The sequence below is a fragment of the Lineus longissimus genome, chromosome 4, assembly GCF_910592395.1.
Source record: "Lineus longissimus chromosome 4, tnLinLong1.2, whole genome shotgun sequence".
In the NCBI taxonomy this organism is placed as follows: Eukaryota; Metazoa; Nemertea; class Pilidiophora; order Heteronemertea; family Lineidae; genus Lineus; species Lineus longissimus.
In genome coordinates, this window is record NC_088311.1 from 1,409,561 (window position 1) to 1,427,187 (window position 17,627).

The 17,627-nt window shown below is 43.5% G+C and overlaps 2 protein-coding genes and 1 long non-coding RNA gene across 4 annotated transcripts in view; 2 read left to right on the plus strand and 1 right to left on the minus strand.

Moving 5' to 3' along the window:
* Positions 1 to 98: 98 nt before the first annotated feature.
* Positions 99 to 2,784, plus strand: LOC135486456 (uncharacterized). 2 transcript variants are annotated; one of them, XR_010446707.1, is made up of 4 exons: positions 99 to 770; positions 1,441 to 1,552; positions 1,927 to 2,101; positions 2,318 to 2,784. It is a non-coding gene; the product is annotated as an uncharacterized LOC135486456 (long non-coding RNA). The 2 variants fall into 2 exon arrangements; XR_010446708.1 differs by having other exon boundaries at positions 751 to 770; positions 1,353 to 1,552.
* Positions 2,785 to 6,460: 3,676 nt separating this feature from the next.
* On the minus strand, positions 6,461 to 12,122 carry LOC135485942 (thymidine phosphorylase-like). The gene is made up of 8 exons (XM_064768355.1): positions 11,635 to 12,122; positions 9,895 to 10,097; positions 9,457 to 9,685; positions 8,997 to 9,115; positions 8,484 to 8,646; positions 7,815 to 8,042; positions 7,469 to 7,609; positions 6,461 to 7,123 (listed from the first exon to the last, which is right to left on the minus strand). Exons 1-8 carry the CDS (start codon positions 11,924 to 11,926, stop codon positions 6,987 to 6,989), a joined length of 1,512 nt encoding a protein of 503 aa, XP_064624425.1. The 5' UTR covers positions 11,927 to 12,122; the 3' UTR covers positions 6,461 to 6,986.
* Positions 12,123 to 12,795: 673 nt separating this feature from the next.
* The window catches only part of LOC135485945 (uncharacterized), a 48,319-nt gene continuing 43,487 nt past the window's right edge, over positions 12,796 to 17,627 (plus strand). The window contains exon 1 of the mRNA XM_064768357.1: positions 12,796 to 13,143. The gene's annotated coding sequence lies outside the window, so the exon portion shown is untranslated. The remainder of the gene's footprint in view (positions 13,144 to 17,627) is intronic.

Genomic DNA, 17,627 nt, shown 5'->3' on the forward strand with positions numbered 1-17,627 from the left:
CACGAGATCCTTTACCGTCAATTTCTTTACCGTCATCGGATGCGCATCCGATATGCCACGAGATCCTTCACCGTCAATTCCCTTACCGTCTTCGGATGCGCATCCGATATGCCACGAGATCCTTTACCGTCAATTTCTTTACCGTCATCGGATGCGCATCCGATATGCCACGAGTTTTTTTGTTACCTCACCGTCAATTCCTATACCGTCATGGATGCCACGAGCTTTGTTCGCGTTGTAAAGGTTTCGGGGATACGACTAATGCATGCGAGCACCGTCGGCGGAACCCCAAACCGCCCTCTCGATCTATCCGTAAGAACAAGCCACTCTCGTGACCGTCACAGTTACGGACTCCGGACCTCCAGACTTTAGAGACCGAGCTTTTCTTTACCTTACAATTACTGTATACTCGGCACCTCACTTATATGTGTTGTTTTTTTCACATACATTGTTCTCGTGGTTTACGGAAAAGTAGGCCTAAAATGTTATAGTGTCTAAAAACAATATTCAGTTAATGGAATTACACTTTTTTCCATTACTGCTTGCTTGATATTGCCCTAACAACTTTTTCATGAATCAATTTTGAGCATTATGTTTACAACGTAGTTATTATAGCACGAAATATGAGTCTAAAATGCCAAATACTTGCAACTATTATGTTAATCACTGAAATCTTAGTGTACTAATTGCTCGCTATAAGCTAGGTTATTGCGCCCCTAAACCAACGTACTGACAACGCTTGCTACCTCCCCCGGAACTCAAACTTTAACGTGAGTTAATTGTAATCTTACTCTCTATATACCAAAGTGATTTATCTAGGAATACAGTTGCACTTCACTGAAAACTAATGATGTGTTGATGAGTTCAATGAATCCTTCGATTCCTTTGGTTTTCTTGGCGAACTGACGTCCGACAATCAATGACCCGTTGACGTGTACCTGCAATACGCCATTGCCGTAGTGTGTAAACAGATCTATTTTTGGACGAAACTCAGCCCCTCACAAACTTTGGTCCATTTCGCCAATGATGACACTGCTTCTAGACTGTACCACAGCACTTTAAGCTGTAGCAGCGCTAAGCAAGAGTCAAGACAAATGTCCGCTGCCAGCCGCTGCTGGACCAACCCCCTCGCCCGCCCCCCATCATGATATCAGATTCAGAGGCCTGGCTGAGCCCTGTGATTTAGCCAAATTCAATATGATTCTTTTCTACTGTGATGTTAAGGCCCTTGTGTCATGCAGCGTATTCGGTAGCACCGGTACACAACTTATGTTAAACCGCGACGTCTGCTGCAATTCAAATTGCATATGACGCCAATGGAATTGTGACGACTTGTTTCTCAAATCTTTTAGTGAACAGTGATCACGGGCTGTGGGAATTGCGAAGGGATGGTGTAGAGTATCGCCACAACAATGTTGATATGATCACTCGTCGTTTCAGCGGGCATGACTTGGTACATCCAGTGACCCAGCAAAAAGTAGCCTCGGTACAGCCAGAAGTAGCAACAAATCGCAAAAGGGGATCCTTGTCTGACTGGTGGCTGGACCACATGGTAGGTCACCATCAAATAAGGGAGTGGATCCAGCACAGCTGGATAGAGGGGGCCCCGTTGAGGGCGAAGCCTGAATATGGTGAGGGCGAGCCCTCACAATCACATGAAAGCGCAGTAGGCGCTCACCCACGAAGGGAGGTCTGGGGGTCTCCAGCAGGAAAATTTTGAAACTGAGATGCTCTCAGATGCGTTTCCCAAGTGTCTGAGAGACGATGTTTACTCGTTAATTCACTGCAAAGAAATGCATAACGAAAAAGCCACCTAGGTTTTCTTCTTTGGGTTGTGAGGAGAATATTTCAAATCATTTGAGCAGCAGTATCTAACCTACAACGCGGTCAATGATTTCCACTGTGTTTTTGTTTTCACTGTTTCAGACACTTGTTGGAAAAGGAAGGACCAAAGGTGCCATCGTCGAGGGCCCAGTTAGATGAAGAGATTGAAGCCTGGGCTGCACACAATCCTGTTAGTAACAAAAAAAGAAGGAAAAAATGCTGTCCCATTTGTCCATATGCCCAGCGCCAGAACCCATTTATACATCTGGGTAGTGAGGCAAGTGTCTAAGAGACCTGCCTGAGTCTCTCACCGACTGTAGGATTCGAACCAGGGACCTCTTGACCTCTAGTTGAGAATCTGAGCCACTAGTCCATAGTGTGTCGTGTAGATTCACGCTGGTCTTGCTCTTCGATCTTGTCACGTCACATTCTTGTCCCTTGCTCTGCCACAGTCATGTACTGTATTGAATTGAATTCTATTTTCTGTCTTCAGAAAATCTAGGAAGAAGTCGCCACCCACTGATGATCTCATCCAAGTTTACCAAAGACTCCAAAGCAGTGTAGGAGAGGAATGGTGGCCTGTTCGAACAGGCATGGACTGAATCGCCAGCTCTCATCTCCCTAGTCACTCCGATGGCCACGTGTCGCTCCTCGATCAACAGCGATTTCAATGAATGATGCGTTGATGTGGGCAAAAAGTGAATCCTTTCTCGCCTCTGAACTCTGGTGTTCGTCGTATCAATCCATTTTGATTGTCGAGCAACTTGTGAGCACACCTCTACTTGTTAGTGGGAAGTAATTTGCAATAGAGTGACTTACTTTTATTTCTATATATTTCATTGTATTTTTTCACTTCACATCATTGTTATTTTGAAAAATCCTGCCAAAATTCTGTTGACTGTTTGTTGTCGACAAGAGTCTATGTTTCATGAATAACAAGGCTGTGTTCTGTACATTGTATTCCGTCTTTAGTCTCCTGTCTTTGCATCTGTTTTCATTATTTTGTTGCCTTAAAAGAGGGCAACGTTAAGTCGGTGAATTGGTTTGGATGGAGATGACCCTTGAGAAAAAAATCTCAGATTCACCATGGTAAAATCGGAGTTGACCATGCTCACCATGGTGAATGCAGCGTTCACCATGGTGAATTCAAAGTTTACCATGCTCACCATGAATGTAGAATTTACCATGCTCACCATGGTAAAATATTTCACCGTCCCAATTCACTATGGTGAAGTGCTGTCAGATTGCCATGGTGAAATTGAGACACATTATTTTATCCTTAGGGTAGGCCCCCTACACCAACACCTAACACTTTCTCAACCCCAATACTTGACCTGACCCAATGTATGTCTGCCCTTATCAGCCCAGAAACTCCCCAACCCAAGCAAAATCATGAAGCCCATCGCACTATTGTCCGTCTTCTGTCATGGTACAGGCAACGGCAATTGCGATTGGTGAAATCCCAATATCTTTCTGTCTGCATGGTCTGTGGGATGTGGAAACAATCAACCTCTGCCAGCTGCTTATCTATTCTGATTGTGAAGGCCTTGACACAACATAAAAACTCTGACGCGAAACAACTACCCTCTGCCAGCTGGTTATCTGGTCAGGTTGGGAAGACCTTGACACAACCTAAAAATTACACTAAGGTTACCGCTAATGAACTTTGGAGACGACAGGACAGCCTACGTAACAACCAACCTCTTCCAGCTGGATATCTGGTCAGGTTGGGAAGACATTGACACAACCTTCAAAGGGTCCTTTAGCTGTACAAGACAACATTACACTGTGATACAAGACAACTGATTTGGTTGTACCGTGGTAATCATCTCACAAGGACGGAAAATGGAACAACCAACATCTGCCAGCTGGTTATCTGGTCAGGTTGGGAAGTCATTGACACAACTTCAAATGGTCATTTAGCTGTACAAGACAACTGATTTGGTTGTACCGTGGTAATCATCTCACAAGGACTGACAATGGAACAACCAACCTCTGCCAGCTGGTTATCTGATCTCACGAGACTGGCAGTACACAATATCTACCTGACAACTCTTCAAGTACAACTTGAGTACTACTTGGGACCACAGTCATCTTAAACGTGCCACCAAAATGACGTCAATATCTACATAAAAATACTTTACTTGATCAATTTGTCTACAGTGTAATTTTGGAAAGAAGCCCTCAAATTCGTTGTCAGTCCTCGTTTGATTTTTAGCCGTAGCACTAGCAGCCAATAGCTGGTCTCAAATCATCCACAACAATCAACAGAACATTGGGTTTCTGGGAATGTGCGATACCTGAAACAAATGCCAACACAACCGAGATGAAAGTGGATACAGAATTGTGACAAAGATACTGATGAAAACATCACACATGGCAATGGAGTATTTAATTGTGCTGGCTCCTCAATTAGAAATTACTCGAAGAGAAATTTGTCCAAGAGACATCTCCAATAATCATATGGGCAGTCTCATCAGTCAGTCGGTCCTAAAGACATTTCTAATAAACATGGGGACAATCTCTTCCGAGTGGTAATCTGTCCAATTGACCACGACCAAGTATCTGATTTATAGCAGGGGCCTATATGTAGACTAGGACTGTGGTCTGCTGGTATGACCCATATTTTGGGTATTGTAAAATTGTTATGACAAATATATTAAAAAAACTCTTACAAAAGAATATTAATTGGTGTAATAGGTATCTATCGATAAAATCAAGATCACTATCAGGTTGATATTTCTTGAGATGAAAACGAAAGAACATATTAGTGAAGGCACATTAGCAAAACCAAAATATTGATCTTTCAGAAATTAGTTAGGTATCAAACTTTCGTTTATCTGCTCAACGTTTTGAAGTGGTCGTGATCGCGTAATAGACGAACGCCTGCTGACCAAATACTCGTAGCACAGTGACATGTGCATATCTTTGCTAATTTTGACTATTTTGCTATACAGCCATGTATATGCAACACAGTTAATTTATTCTAAGATATGCATGCATGCATGCCATGGTGACCAATATTGAGGATCACCGATTGTTGATGTCTGGGGCATGACCTATCCTCCCATTGCATACCCCTACATCCTCTATATAATGGTACCGGTACTGTTTACATCAGTCAAGGAGACACATACTGATGGATACCATCGGTATGTGGTCTTGAGAAGCCGGTGTGGCGGGGATAGTAGTCCTAGGGCTGATAGTCCGTGTAACAATAGCCCGCATTGCTAAATGTTTTGGTTAGGGTTAGCGGTACAATAGATCATGCTGCTTAATTGGTCAAATACAATGCTACCGGACTATGACTCCAGGGGAACTATATCCGCTGTCACACCGGTTCCAATGACCACTCGTACTCTGGAAAGAAGCTGAGATTGCTCTGGGACTCGCTAGTCCCCACGGGGCTATAAAACACCGGTGTAACATCTGTGGTTGTTCCCCATGTTTCAGTGTTTCCAAACAATAGGCAGCTAGAGAGACCATGACTTTTCAATAGGGGGATACACAGAAAAACTCGTCAATCTATTTTTGAGCGTTCCCAAACAATGAGGGGAAACACTCAAAAACAGAAACACTCAAAAACATTACACCGGCACCCCGACATGCTCGTCTTCTATGAGAAGGAAAAGGAGGTCCTAATCATCGAGATAGCTGTCAGCTCCGACAGACACGTCCTAGCACGTGCGGAGGAGAAACGATCGAAGTACTGTGGCTGTGACTATCTCATCTCTCTCATCATGTTGTCAACACGGTGGAGCAGCCAGGACTGATTCGGCCTGGCTGTGACTTCCTCATCTCTCTCACCATGTTGACAACTTGGCAGAGCAGCCAAGACTAATTTGGCCTGGCTGTGACTGTCTCATCTCTCTCACCATATTAACAACTAGGCAGTGCGGCGAAGACTGATGCCGCCTGGCTGTGACTGTCTCATCTCTCTCACCATATAGACAACTTGGCAGAGCAGCCAAGACTGATTTGGCCTGGCTGTGACTGTCTCTCATCTCTTTCACCATGTAGACAACTTGGCAGAGCAGCCGAGACTGATTTGGCCTGGCTGTGATTGTCTCATCTCTCTCGCCATATTAACAACTAGGCAGTGCGGCGAAGATTGATGCGGCCTGGCTGTGACTGTCTCATCACTCTCATCATGTTGTCAACACGGTGGAGCAGCCAGGACTGATTCGGCCTGGTCGGGACATGGTGAAGCTTCGACTTCCACTTCGGACTGGTTGAGACACTCGGATCTCTCTCAGTGCGGCATGGCGAGGAGGCTAAAGACACGAGGAGGTTAAAGAGATGGCGAGAAGGCCGGGGAGATGGCGAGGAGGCTGAAGAGGTAGCGAGGGGGCTGAAGAGATGGCAAGGAGGCCGGGAAGATGGCGAGGAGGTCGGGAAGTGGCGAAGAGGCTGAAGAGATGGCGAGGAGGTAGGAGAGATGGCGAGAAGGCCGGGGAGATGGCGAGGAGGTCGGGGAGATGGCAAGGAGGCTGGAGAGATGGCGAGGAGGCTGGAGAGATGGCGAGGAGGGTGGGGAGATGAAGAGGAGGCTGGAGAGATGGCGAGGAGGCTGGAGAGATGGCGAGGAGGCTGAGATATGTAAAACTATTCGTAGTTTTAAACCAACGCCAACATATCACTCTTAACTTTTTCAGTTTATTAACGATTGGTCTCGAAATACACTGACAAAATTGAGCCTGCGTTAAGTAGTCAGTCCGTCTTTAATGCAGAATATTAGGGTGTATACGAAGAATATCACATCCATTGTGACTAGGATTGTGTTACCAGGAACGTCTCTGATGACACTTATCTTGTTTAAAAGTTCTGTGGTATCCCGGTGACAACTATCGGTTGGAGAATTTTCTCTGTAGCACCAGAGATTGAGTCATTAAAATCAGTGGGTTTTTTGTGCACGCATGGGGAGAGCGACACCATGCGGTGATCCATGCTCGACCATCGTGTGTTATATACATTTACAAATGAGGACGCATGATACAGGACTCCGAGGATGGACGAGTCAAGTACAACTGGAGAGTGGGAGACGTCAACGCATTAGTCCCAAATACTATATGGTTCTTGTGTTATATCATGCTATTTTGACACATAGGTGTTCTCGCTATTGTGTCAGGAGAGCAATGGAAACAACTGGTACCGCACTCTCCTCATTGAGAACGTATCCAGCTGTCCACCAGCTTTAACTTCTCGGCAGGATGTGGTTTTGTCAGTAGACAGGACTCGAGGGTCTCTCTGTCTTGGTCCGATAGATCTTGGTCGTGATGGAACTTGGCCCAGACATTCCCTGGAAGAAAATGAATACCGGTTACTGTTTTTTGAAGGTTTTACCACGACGCAAGAGGAGCACAAATTCGGAAAGGCATCCCGGTTTGCCATAAAAGTCGTTTCCCAGTATTTACATATATTGATATGCAAGGACGAGACTTAATGTCAAGGAATGCACTTAGCTTCTGTCAGTTCGCATTTACAAATGTGTTTGAAACGTCACTTTGGAATCTTTGGCCATTTTTTGAAAGGCCTTATCACAGAAAGTACTGATCTCCGGTCTAAGAACCCGCTGTGCAAGTCATACTCATGATCTCTTACAAGATTAAATGCTTGCGGCATCCACTAACATCGCATTTCTTACCTTTCTCAATAGTATCACCGATGCGCACCGTCAGCTCCATGCCGACTGCCATGCTGAGCTTGTCTCCTGCCTTAGCTCGCCCCGCACCATGGCGAAGGCAGAGGAGGGCCAGGTCCATTGCTTTCACCTGATGTACAAAACCTGAAACAGGCAGTGGGAAGTTGTTTGGAATTGGAAATGGAACATAAAAACATGTGGGTTTTCAAATATACGAACTGTTCCCAAATCACGTTCAGCGGAAACGCCATTGGCTGGACCGTATAGAGTAACCATATCATATCCTGACGTTCAAATCAAGAACTCGAGAAGTTTGCATATGGGAACTCGAAATGACAGCCGTCAATACCTGTTTCTGATGAGCGTATTTCTGTTACATTCCTTGCCGGCATGAGAACTCTGTGGACATCTCCGTCCTTCTCGCAGAGCATGGCCGCCACCTCGGGTTTCACACCCTGAGCAATGATCATCTCCTCAAACTTGCTGAGCGCTGAGCCATCGCGAAGCTTCCCTTGGACGACACGTTCACCTTCTTCTACGGAGCTTACTAAGCCGCTCGAGTGCAGCAAGATCGCCCCTGGGAAAAGTAATAAAGGTAAATTGAACTCACAGCAAGAATAGTTCTACTTTGTGGGAAGCAACTTCATCAACATTCTTCACCAGTCAGAGGGACGGTTGATGCAACTATTTCTACAGCAAAACTACCCTTGGGAAGATTACTGATGCTGAACTTGCCCGATGACAGAATATATAGCCTTGGCGTCTTAGTAATTGCTCGAAGGTTTAAAGGAACGTTAAAAATGACGTTTGTGGTGAAGTTTCTGTCAGTCACAAAAGTTATTTCTCCATAATATGAAAAGCCACCTGCAAAGTAGTGGGCGTGGTCCAAGTAATGATTAGAAAATGGGGCAACCAGTTCTGAGGAATCTGCGACTTGTGTATCTACATGATCTACAGGCTGTTGCTCGATTTTCAAATAATCAATTGGTACAAGGGTTTGCCACGTTTTTTTGAGTACCTTCCGCGACGACCAACTGCTCGAGATCGTCAGGTCCCTGGCCACACAAGCATCGGATAGATTCCTTGATTTCCAACGAGTTGCCTATCGTCTGCCCGATCGGATTGTCCATCCGGGACAGGAGCGCAGTCGTCTTGATACCCAGACCTTCACCTACATTTACCTGCAAAACGATAGCAGACGACACTGGGTTTCAGTCCTGAGTTGTGAATGTCGTACAACTGGCGGATGTTTTGTAGAAGCTTGAGCAATGACTGAACGAATTCTGTGGATGAACCTAACGAAATGAGTTCGCGGAAACTGATGGTAGACCAAACCTCGCTTATCGAAAGACTGAAAATCACTACTCAGGGTTTGTCTCACGACGATGCAAGACATTTACTCACTTGAAACATTCAGCCCAGTGTCAAAGTACATTCAAGGAGGACCAGCACGTAGTCAGCGGTGTAGCACTGTCTAAAACGGGTCAAACGCAACCAAACCAAGAAATGAGTATGATTTGCAAGACCTTACCATTTCGTGTGCGAGTGTGGTTGCCTCTTGCTTAGTCTGCATGAAAGCAGCACTGCCGAATTTCACATCGAGAACCAAGGAAGATGTACCTTCTACTGCTTTCTTAGATACAATGGACGCTGTGGAGAGAAGGTCAGGATGGCAATTCACATTGTCACGATTTTTCGTCAGGAAGGTGGCAATTGTATTGTGAGCAGTTTCCTGGGCTGTTGTTACGCCATTGGTATAGTTTGCCTTGTTCCTTCCTAGGTTTCTATAACAGCCCGAGTGCCTTGAGGCCATGCAGGATCCCAGATGATAGTCAAGTGAACTTCTAAAGATTGACGAATTTGATGAAGGCCCCCACATAATGATTTGCAGGTCATGAAGTCGACTTCAATAGAGAGCAGGTCAAAATTATTTTGAAGTAAACAAGCGAACCCTCGGAAGGGGTCATAATAATTTCGACGTGCTCCCTTACCGACAACTAAAGGGATGCATGCCACAGTGGATGTATCATTCCTTGTCGCATAGAATATCTTGTCAGCTGGGTTGAGAGTTGAAGTCTGTCCCACAATGCAACATCCAACTGTCTCCACCAGATGTCTCACTTTCGCGGGACTTTGGGAGACTTGGAATCCCGGGATAGCTTCCAACTTGTCCAGGGTACCCCCGGTGTGTTGTAGCCCCCTGCCGGAGATCATGGGCACCTGTAGGTATACACAGAACACTGACAATTTCCAAAGCGCACTAATCATAATATTTCAGGCTCTATAGCTTTATTCAAGAAGTTCGTAGGCTTTGATTATAAAAAAACAATCAAGCATTGCCTCAGTTTTTTCAACTTGGTTTAATTCCGGACGTGGATGGCCTGAAAGTGCAGGACAACTCTTAGGGTCTTACAGTTTTTTGTGCTTACCTTGAGACCGCACGCTGCCAGGGCAGGCACCAGGGGTATGCTGACCTTATCCCCGACCCCTCCAGTACTGTGTTTATCCACCACAAGGTGGCGCCATTCAGCCGGCCATGTGAAGATGTCCCCCGATTGGATGAAGGCGTCTGTGAGATTGATGGTCTCTTGTTTTGTCATACCGCGTAAGAAGACGGCCATGCAAAATGCCCCTGCAATCGACCAAAAAGAACATTTGCATTCGATGTTCGCCCAACAGAGGGCTACTGAGTTATCTCACCATTTCAACCTGAGCGCCCATCCATGCAGTAGTCCTTGACTCCTCAGTAAGCGTCATGTGTTGGTGTCGGTGGGTAGGTATCGCGCGCCCCAATGTACAATGTAGGGAGTCATTTCTTTGAGTTTCCCTCTGCATGCCCCCTCACTGCACGGGGAAGGCTAAACAAAGCCGAGAAATAGGGGTCAGGGCATTCGAAGGCACTCACAGGACCAGAGGACTATTCAAAGTGTAACCAGTACATATGTATATATAGGACAGTAGCATGTTATATAACTTAGGTACGGCTTGTCGGTTTCAAGGCTGAACATGGCTTATGCTAGCTGCCCTTCAAAATACCCCCCCCCCCCCCGAGTTAACTAATCAACTAGGCCCACGCGTTTGTGCTGGCATAAAGTATAACATGAAGTATTTCAGTGTTTGTCTCCATAATCGGTTAAACAAGATAAGATGAAGTCCACTTGAAAACTTTGGTGTTAGATAACCCAGATAGTATACAGTCCATTGAGTGGTTTGTCCTCTTGTGCTCTAATTGCAGTATAACAATAAAGTAATTTCAAGTTCGCATATAAATGGCATCAAATTATTTGAAATACACTGTAGTTGATCAAAATTAAAATGGAATATGTAGGCTAATACGTAGGGTTCACGACCCCGTGTTCATACACATGAATCCACTTTTTGAACAATAATGGTATAACCTCTCTATTAACGACACCTCTACATTACGGACACCAACGCCCAATCCCATGGGTGTCCGCAATAAAGAGGTTGTACTGTATATGTATTTAGCCATTAGGGCATGAGGAGTTGAGATAAACTCTGGCATATTGTCATACCATGAGAAACCTCAATAAAGAAAACCTATTGAGAACATACGGTTGTTGTAAATCAAATAGTCAAAGTGTCGCTTATCAACCCAGTTGGACTACCGCCAGTAATGTTTATATTGGCATTTTAAAGCCGAAAAATGTTGTATGGAAAGCTCGATGAAATCTTGCTGACTCCAGAAGACCAAAGACACCAGATCCTGGGCTGGTCGTACGCTAATGTAAAGATTTGCGCAATACATGTTTAGGGAATTTGTGACAACTTTCCCCGGGTTTTCCCATGCCCAGCGGTGACCCCATTACTACATTGACCATTCCCAACGACATTTCAACGAAACAGGCTTAGTCCTCGTGCCAACATGTCATGAAAATGGCAGATGGACTCCCTAACCGTTCTACGACTGGAGATCAAGATGGTAATTCATTCCCGCTCATCGTCCTTCCCAATTGTTTACCAGCTGTTGACAACGTTGAACTTTGTTTCACCTAATACATCTTTTTCGGTAAAAAACTACCGGTAGTTGCAACTGGCCTTGAACAAGCGGCGAAACAGTATCAGAGGTTTCCAGAAGACAAGCGCACTGACCAATAAATGCCAGTCAGTAAAGCCCCGAGTAAAGCTGGTATTCCCGAGTGACTTACCGAGTTGTGCTGGAGTACCCTCCTGTTTCACAAAAGCTTCCACCAAATAGAAGATCTCTTCCTTGGTCAACGCCTTGCCATCTCTCTTCTTCTCGAGCAGGAACGGGACAGAGAACTTCTTCTCAACGCCATTCCTCTCACCGTTTACACCGTTCTGTATCTCCATGTGTGGATCGTCTGCTGTTGAAGTTGAAGACAAAGGAAGAGCACTGCTTGTGGTTGCAGTGCGAACTGACTTATCGATAGCGATTGGTTCGTTCGCAGCTTGTGATATATATACCTCCTGACTCATGAAACCAGCGCTCAGTTTAAACGTGGGCTTTGGCCGCTACAGCTGACAGCTAATACCAACCTGAAAAATCAGTTCATTCGATAATATTCAAGGCAGGTCGACTGAGCAGTGAGGCATGAATTTTTCACAAATGAACTATGGAATCCACAGGAGGTCTTTCAATACATCGCGTACAATTCGAGCATTGTAGCTCTCTGGCAGCTTGACGAAAAAGGCCGAGGTGTCACAGGTGAACTCAGTATATTACGCGATCCATTATCATTTCTTATGCAAAGGTTTGTAATCTCAGTCTGAATGTCAAAACAATTTGCAAAGGTAGGTGCGCGCGCCCTTACTGTAATTTGTCTACATATCCCCAAAAATAAAGTTAGTAGTGACTTTAAAAAAAAGAAGATATCCTTGCTCCGAGGCTAATGTTGATGTATGAGGGGTATTTGCGAAAGCGGCGCCTCCCCTGCACAAACATCCATGTCACAAGAAAGACTCCACAATATTTATAAAGCTCGCGAAACCTGTCTAGTTTGTTGGCGATGAATGAAGGAAGTAAAAGTGATCGGATACCATGCAACCGACCGTTCATCGTGTATCGTATTAATAGCAGATGCCGCCACCGGAATGAAATCTCGCCTTTATTGCTTGGCGTTAAAGCAATTACCGTCCAGTAAAGTATCATGTGTTATGTTTTAAGTGAATTAAATAATAGGTCTGATAATAGAAGTTATAATCAGTAATTCAAAGTCCCGTCCCAATTTTTGAAATAAACTTCCTTTCCAACAACGCCCTCTACAGTCGAAAATCTGTACAAACCGAAAAGATGAGAGCACATTTGTGATTTGTTGTCAGAACTCGAAATCAGCCAATAGCAGTAGTTGTAGCATAGGTTGTATGAGAGAAAACCCACGCAACCATCGCCTAAATCCATCTCAGCCTACTCACTCTAAGTTTGGTACCGCCTTTAAATTCAGGTTTATATTTCGCAACTATTAACGCAAACTTTTCAGTGAAGGAACGAGGAAGCTGGGAAGGATATAACTTATTTCTACCATAAACGACCGGATTTTCAAGTGAAAATTAAACTGACATCTGAGTTTTGGCGAGAAGAGGATTGAACTTTTATTTCGGCTAAGGAACAGACGAAATTTGAAACCATTTTAACTGTTGCCGCTAACAGGTGATTACAGAAAATATTTCGGTGCGTGCGAAGAAACAATAAAAAGGTAAGAGCGTTCTTTGTAACTTTGTCGTCTTACCGCCTTAACATTGTAAACTTCACGTTCTCTACAGAATATCACAGAACTAATCGTGTCTTTAAACATTGGAAGTTTTGAAATTGGCGCTAAGCATAAACACTCGACCGTACGTACGATTATAGTTGGCAATCATTAAAGCTTTCAGACTTGTCAGAGGAACGTATTTTGCGGGGAATTTAGTCTTTGCTTCCTTCATCTTTTGGGAAGTTTAAGAGTAGCGTGTAGACCTAATCAGTATCATTGAGGATATGTGTGTCTTATCATGCAGCGTCTTTGATGCCGACATTGTTTTCTGTGTTCATTATATATATCACTCGTCTTTAAACTAACTTGGAAGTAACCTAACGCATTGATTATTGATTGATTGATAGGTGTGGTCCATTGCGACCATATGCGAAGCGCAAAAAGTGGCTCTGTAAGCCAAAAGGTGACGGAATTTTCTGTCATTATCAACCATCGGACATCTATCTTGTTTCGTGAATTGTGAGCGTATACCGGTGTGACAGCGGATATAGTCCCCCTGGAGTCATAGTCCGGTAGCATTGTATTTGATCAATTAAGCAGCATGATCTATTGTACCGCTTACCCTAACCAAAACATTTAGCAATGCGGGCTATTGTTACACGGACTATCAGCCCTAGGACTACTATCCCTTGCACACCGGTTAACCGGTTGGCTGATCGTAAAATCAAATAAAGGTTGGTCATGTTTGGAAGGCGTATTTTCGTACGCACACCTGATCAGGTGGACTATAGTACCTTCCTCAGCCGATAATAGTAATCTATGTGTAAACTACGCGGCAGTTCTTAATGGTCAGCCTACACAATTTGGCATACCAGTAGATATCGCCGCAAAGGCTTCTTTTGGCACCCGTTTTGAGAGTAAGTTTTAACTAGATACTGAAGTGCGACTCGTACCGTCTAACTCCAGGATTTCCGTAGGGATAAAGCATTCTTTTAGAGAAGACTCTATTCTTCAGCGATGGCTTGGACGGGTTGACCCTGCACTCCCGTCTCTATGAGCGACACCGCTGTGTGGTAAGCCATTTAATTTTTTGGCTATATAGTTTTCGCTAAGCAACTTACGTTTACGCGCTCTTCGGAATAATTGGTGCGGCGAAATGTGTCTATTCCTCCCGAGAGTTACAATTGCCTGAGCTCAAAGGTTTCACACTCCAACGTTTGACGCGCAGTCTCGGTTTATGCCTGTTTCGCCGATTCCTGTTTCGCCTACAAAATTCCTGTTTTGCCGATTCCTGTTTCGCCTATTCCTGTTCCGCCTATTCCTGTTTCCCCTACTTCCTGTTTCGCCTACTTTCCAGTACCCCTACAATAAATCGAATCTCCCAGGGGAACCTTAAGGATGCATGTCCATTTTATGGGGAAAATGTGAGGGGACAATTGGATGATGTTAACGATGTGATCAAAATTTGACTAATCAAATGCCATCAACTTTGTTAACAAACCATGCCATGACCGTTTTGAAAGAGTCACCTTGAAAGCGGGGACAGTCCGGGACTTATTTGACCATAGGACCATAGGACCATACTGACACACAGTAAAAACTAATAGATTAAGTAGAGTAAAGCAGTCGCTTATTTTATAAAACAGGAATTCATGAGTTTTTGATAAAAATACATAATACTGTACATGCTCATAATTATTTGATCAAAATCAGCTGTAAAACCCATGTCATAGTAAAGAACAATGTAGCTATAGGTATTCTTTCTATTACGAAGCCAGTTACTGACTAAGACAAAAGAAAGAGAATCCACAATATAAAATGCAGGCCTAAGAAACCTTTCTCAAATCTAATGAAAGGGTAAAACTTTCTTACTATTTTATTTCTTGCCTTTTAAAATAAGCAAAAACATAAGCCGATGTAAGCTATGTATAATTTTCCAAAGTTATTCCGAATAATACTGAAATAATTGACATGTCGCTAAATCCATTATTTCAGACTTTATTCTTAATGATAGCCTTTAACACTATAGTAAGGGACGGTTCATATTCCTACGTCTGTGGGGAGGTTAGCAATACATTTGAATAGGCGAAACAGGAATAGGCGAAACAGGAATTAGGCGAAACAGGAAGTAGGCGAATAAGGAATAGGCGAATTAGGGATTAGGCGAAACAGGAATAGGCGGAACAGGAATACACCGCAGTCTCGACCTAAATTAAACCAGTGAACCAGATTAATACCAGTGCCTTTTTTAATACACATTCCAATTTCATGCCAGAATATCGGATCATTCTCGCCCGACTCCTATACGATTGGGTCTGAGTCCCTATTTTACGGAGGTGAACCTTCATAAGAGATTTATCACGAGAATCATAAAGTGTGATAGTTTACATAGTCTTGTCAGAGGTCGCATATCACATCGTCAACTCATGCATTCACCCGTAATTGCAATGGAATAATCTCAGTGAGACGAGGAAAAAAACACGAGGGAGAAACGCCGTGTTCATACTGGATGATCATGAATCCCATGTATCAAAAATGTTTCAGGCGAAGACGGATCTGTATTGACTTTTTTATGACGCAATGTACATTATGTAATGCATTGTATACCTATGAAGATCGATGCACTGAGGTGATGTCGCCATCAAAAAAGTTCTCAAAACAAACATTTTAGCAGCCTGCGAGTGATATCTTAAAAATTGAAAGTCTCTCTTTTATTGTGATGGAATTGTTAATGGTACGACACGATCCCAGCGCGTACGCTCGAATATCTTGCAAATACGCAATCAATGCTTTGTCTGAAAAGGTAAATCTCGTTATTTCTAGTTGCCTAACATAAGATATCAGAGGATTGAAGAACTAAAGAAATAATCTTGTATTTGGTGTATTACAAATGTGTGTTTCTACGACAGTTTCTTGGGCTGTCTTTGATGGTGTTCTGCGTATCTCGGTATGACGAGAAGAAAAAAATCTTTGATTACAACCAGTGTCAATGAGAAACTAGCAGACAATAAATATTTCTATTTTTTGGAAAGTTGGCCGAATATAAGATTATGCAACACGCTGATGTCACCCAACTTGGTGAAACGGCTATAAAATTCTGTAAAACTGATTCGGAAATATTCAGTAGAACCTCTCTATTAAGAACACCCTCGGGACTGACTAGTGCTGTCCTTAATAGAGAGGAGTCTCGTCATGCGTCTGAAATATTGCGTTTCTGCAAGTTCGCAAGTTTGATTCGAAGTGTTTATACAGCCGTCGGCTACACACAAGGTTAAACTAGAAGTAATTAACGCTGGGGCGGTGGTTTGGCCTTTCAGTTGCTGAGATTATTGAAGAAGCTCCTTCTCACAAATTGAATTCCGGTTGACCTTGAAGTAATCGCACGGTGTTCGAGAATCGGTTCAACAGCTGTTTGGTCATTGAGTGGAGATCACAAGTACATTATCGGAATACTACAGGCCATGTCGATAAAATGATATCGGGGCCTAACTCACAATCTGGAACAAAAACGGACAAACAAATTCACACCAAATTATGGATGTGCGTATGTCCACGAGCGTCATTGGCGGCTGTTCCATTTGTTAAACCATTTAACCATATAACTTTATGATATTTACAACATGTAGATGTGGCTCATTTCATGTTTCAGATCGAATACGATACCTACCAACGGAAATCAACCTATGCAAAAATGGAAAAATGTTGTGTTGGAAATGAAAGAAACCTGCCTTTATTACCTCAGTAAAAACAAACCAATTCATTTGATTGTATTTTGATACAATTCCCGCCGCTAATTACCACCAACGATAACAAATTAAGGTGTACTCAATACGTGTCATTCTGTCATTACATTAATCTGTGATGAAACCTTGAACACTAATATCAGTTTGATCAAGCTTAATAGAGTCCGGTGATTGATCGTGGGACCAAGGACAATTGCTAGCAATGTAACATGCCAACCCTTTCCTCCGTGTCGTATTGGACAAACATCACATTATGGCGACTGACTACATGCAATAGAAACCTCCTGTTCGAGTCTGACGATCTGTCTTTATCAACAAGATGATGAGTTAGCGAAGAGCCTGTGAGTGATTATTGGCGAAGAGGAAGAGGAGACACTCTCCACATTCGTTCAATCACACAATGTGTGTCGGTCCTTTCAATTAGAATTGTAACACTAACCGAACGTATCTATTTAGTGGAGGCCAGGCGTCATTTAGAACAGCATCTTTTCAAGAACAGAACCACTGGGAAACATGTTACATCTTGTAGTTTAGACAGTTGCATTTTTATTCAGATGTCACCAAAAAGTTTACACTAAGTGTAAAGATAAACACCCGGAGTAAACACTATAAGATACATCTACAGGGTATAACATGAAGGCGTTCATTTGCCATTGGGTCACGTGAACGCATTTATATTGTTTTGCCACCAGCTTTACCATAAGGGGACATGCCATAACCTATTATATAGGATTATAAAAAATA

Coding starts and splice junctions, on each gene's coding strand:
- LOC135485942 (XM_064768355.1), bottom strand. CDS start 11,926: ATGAGTCAGGAGGTATATATATCACAAGCTGCGAACGAACCAATCGCT. Junction 9,686..9,894: donor TGGCAGCGTGCGGTCTCAAG/GTAAGCACAAAA, acceptor GTATACCTACAG/GTGCCCATGATCTCCGGCAG. Junction 7,124..7,468: donor CGGTGATACTATTGAGAAAG/GTAAGAAATGCG, acceptor ATTTTCTTCCAG/GGAATGTCTGGGCCAAGTTC.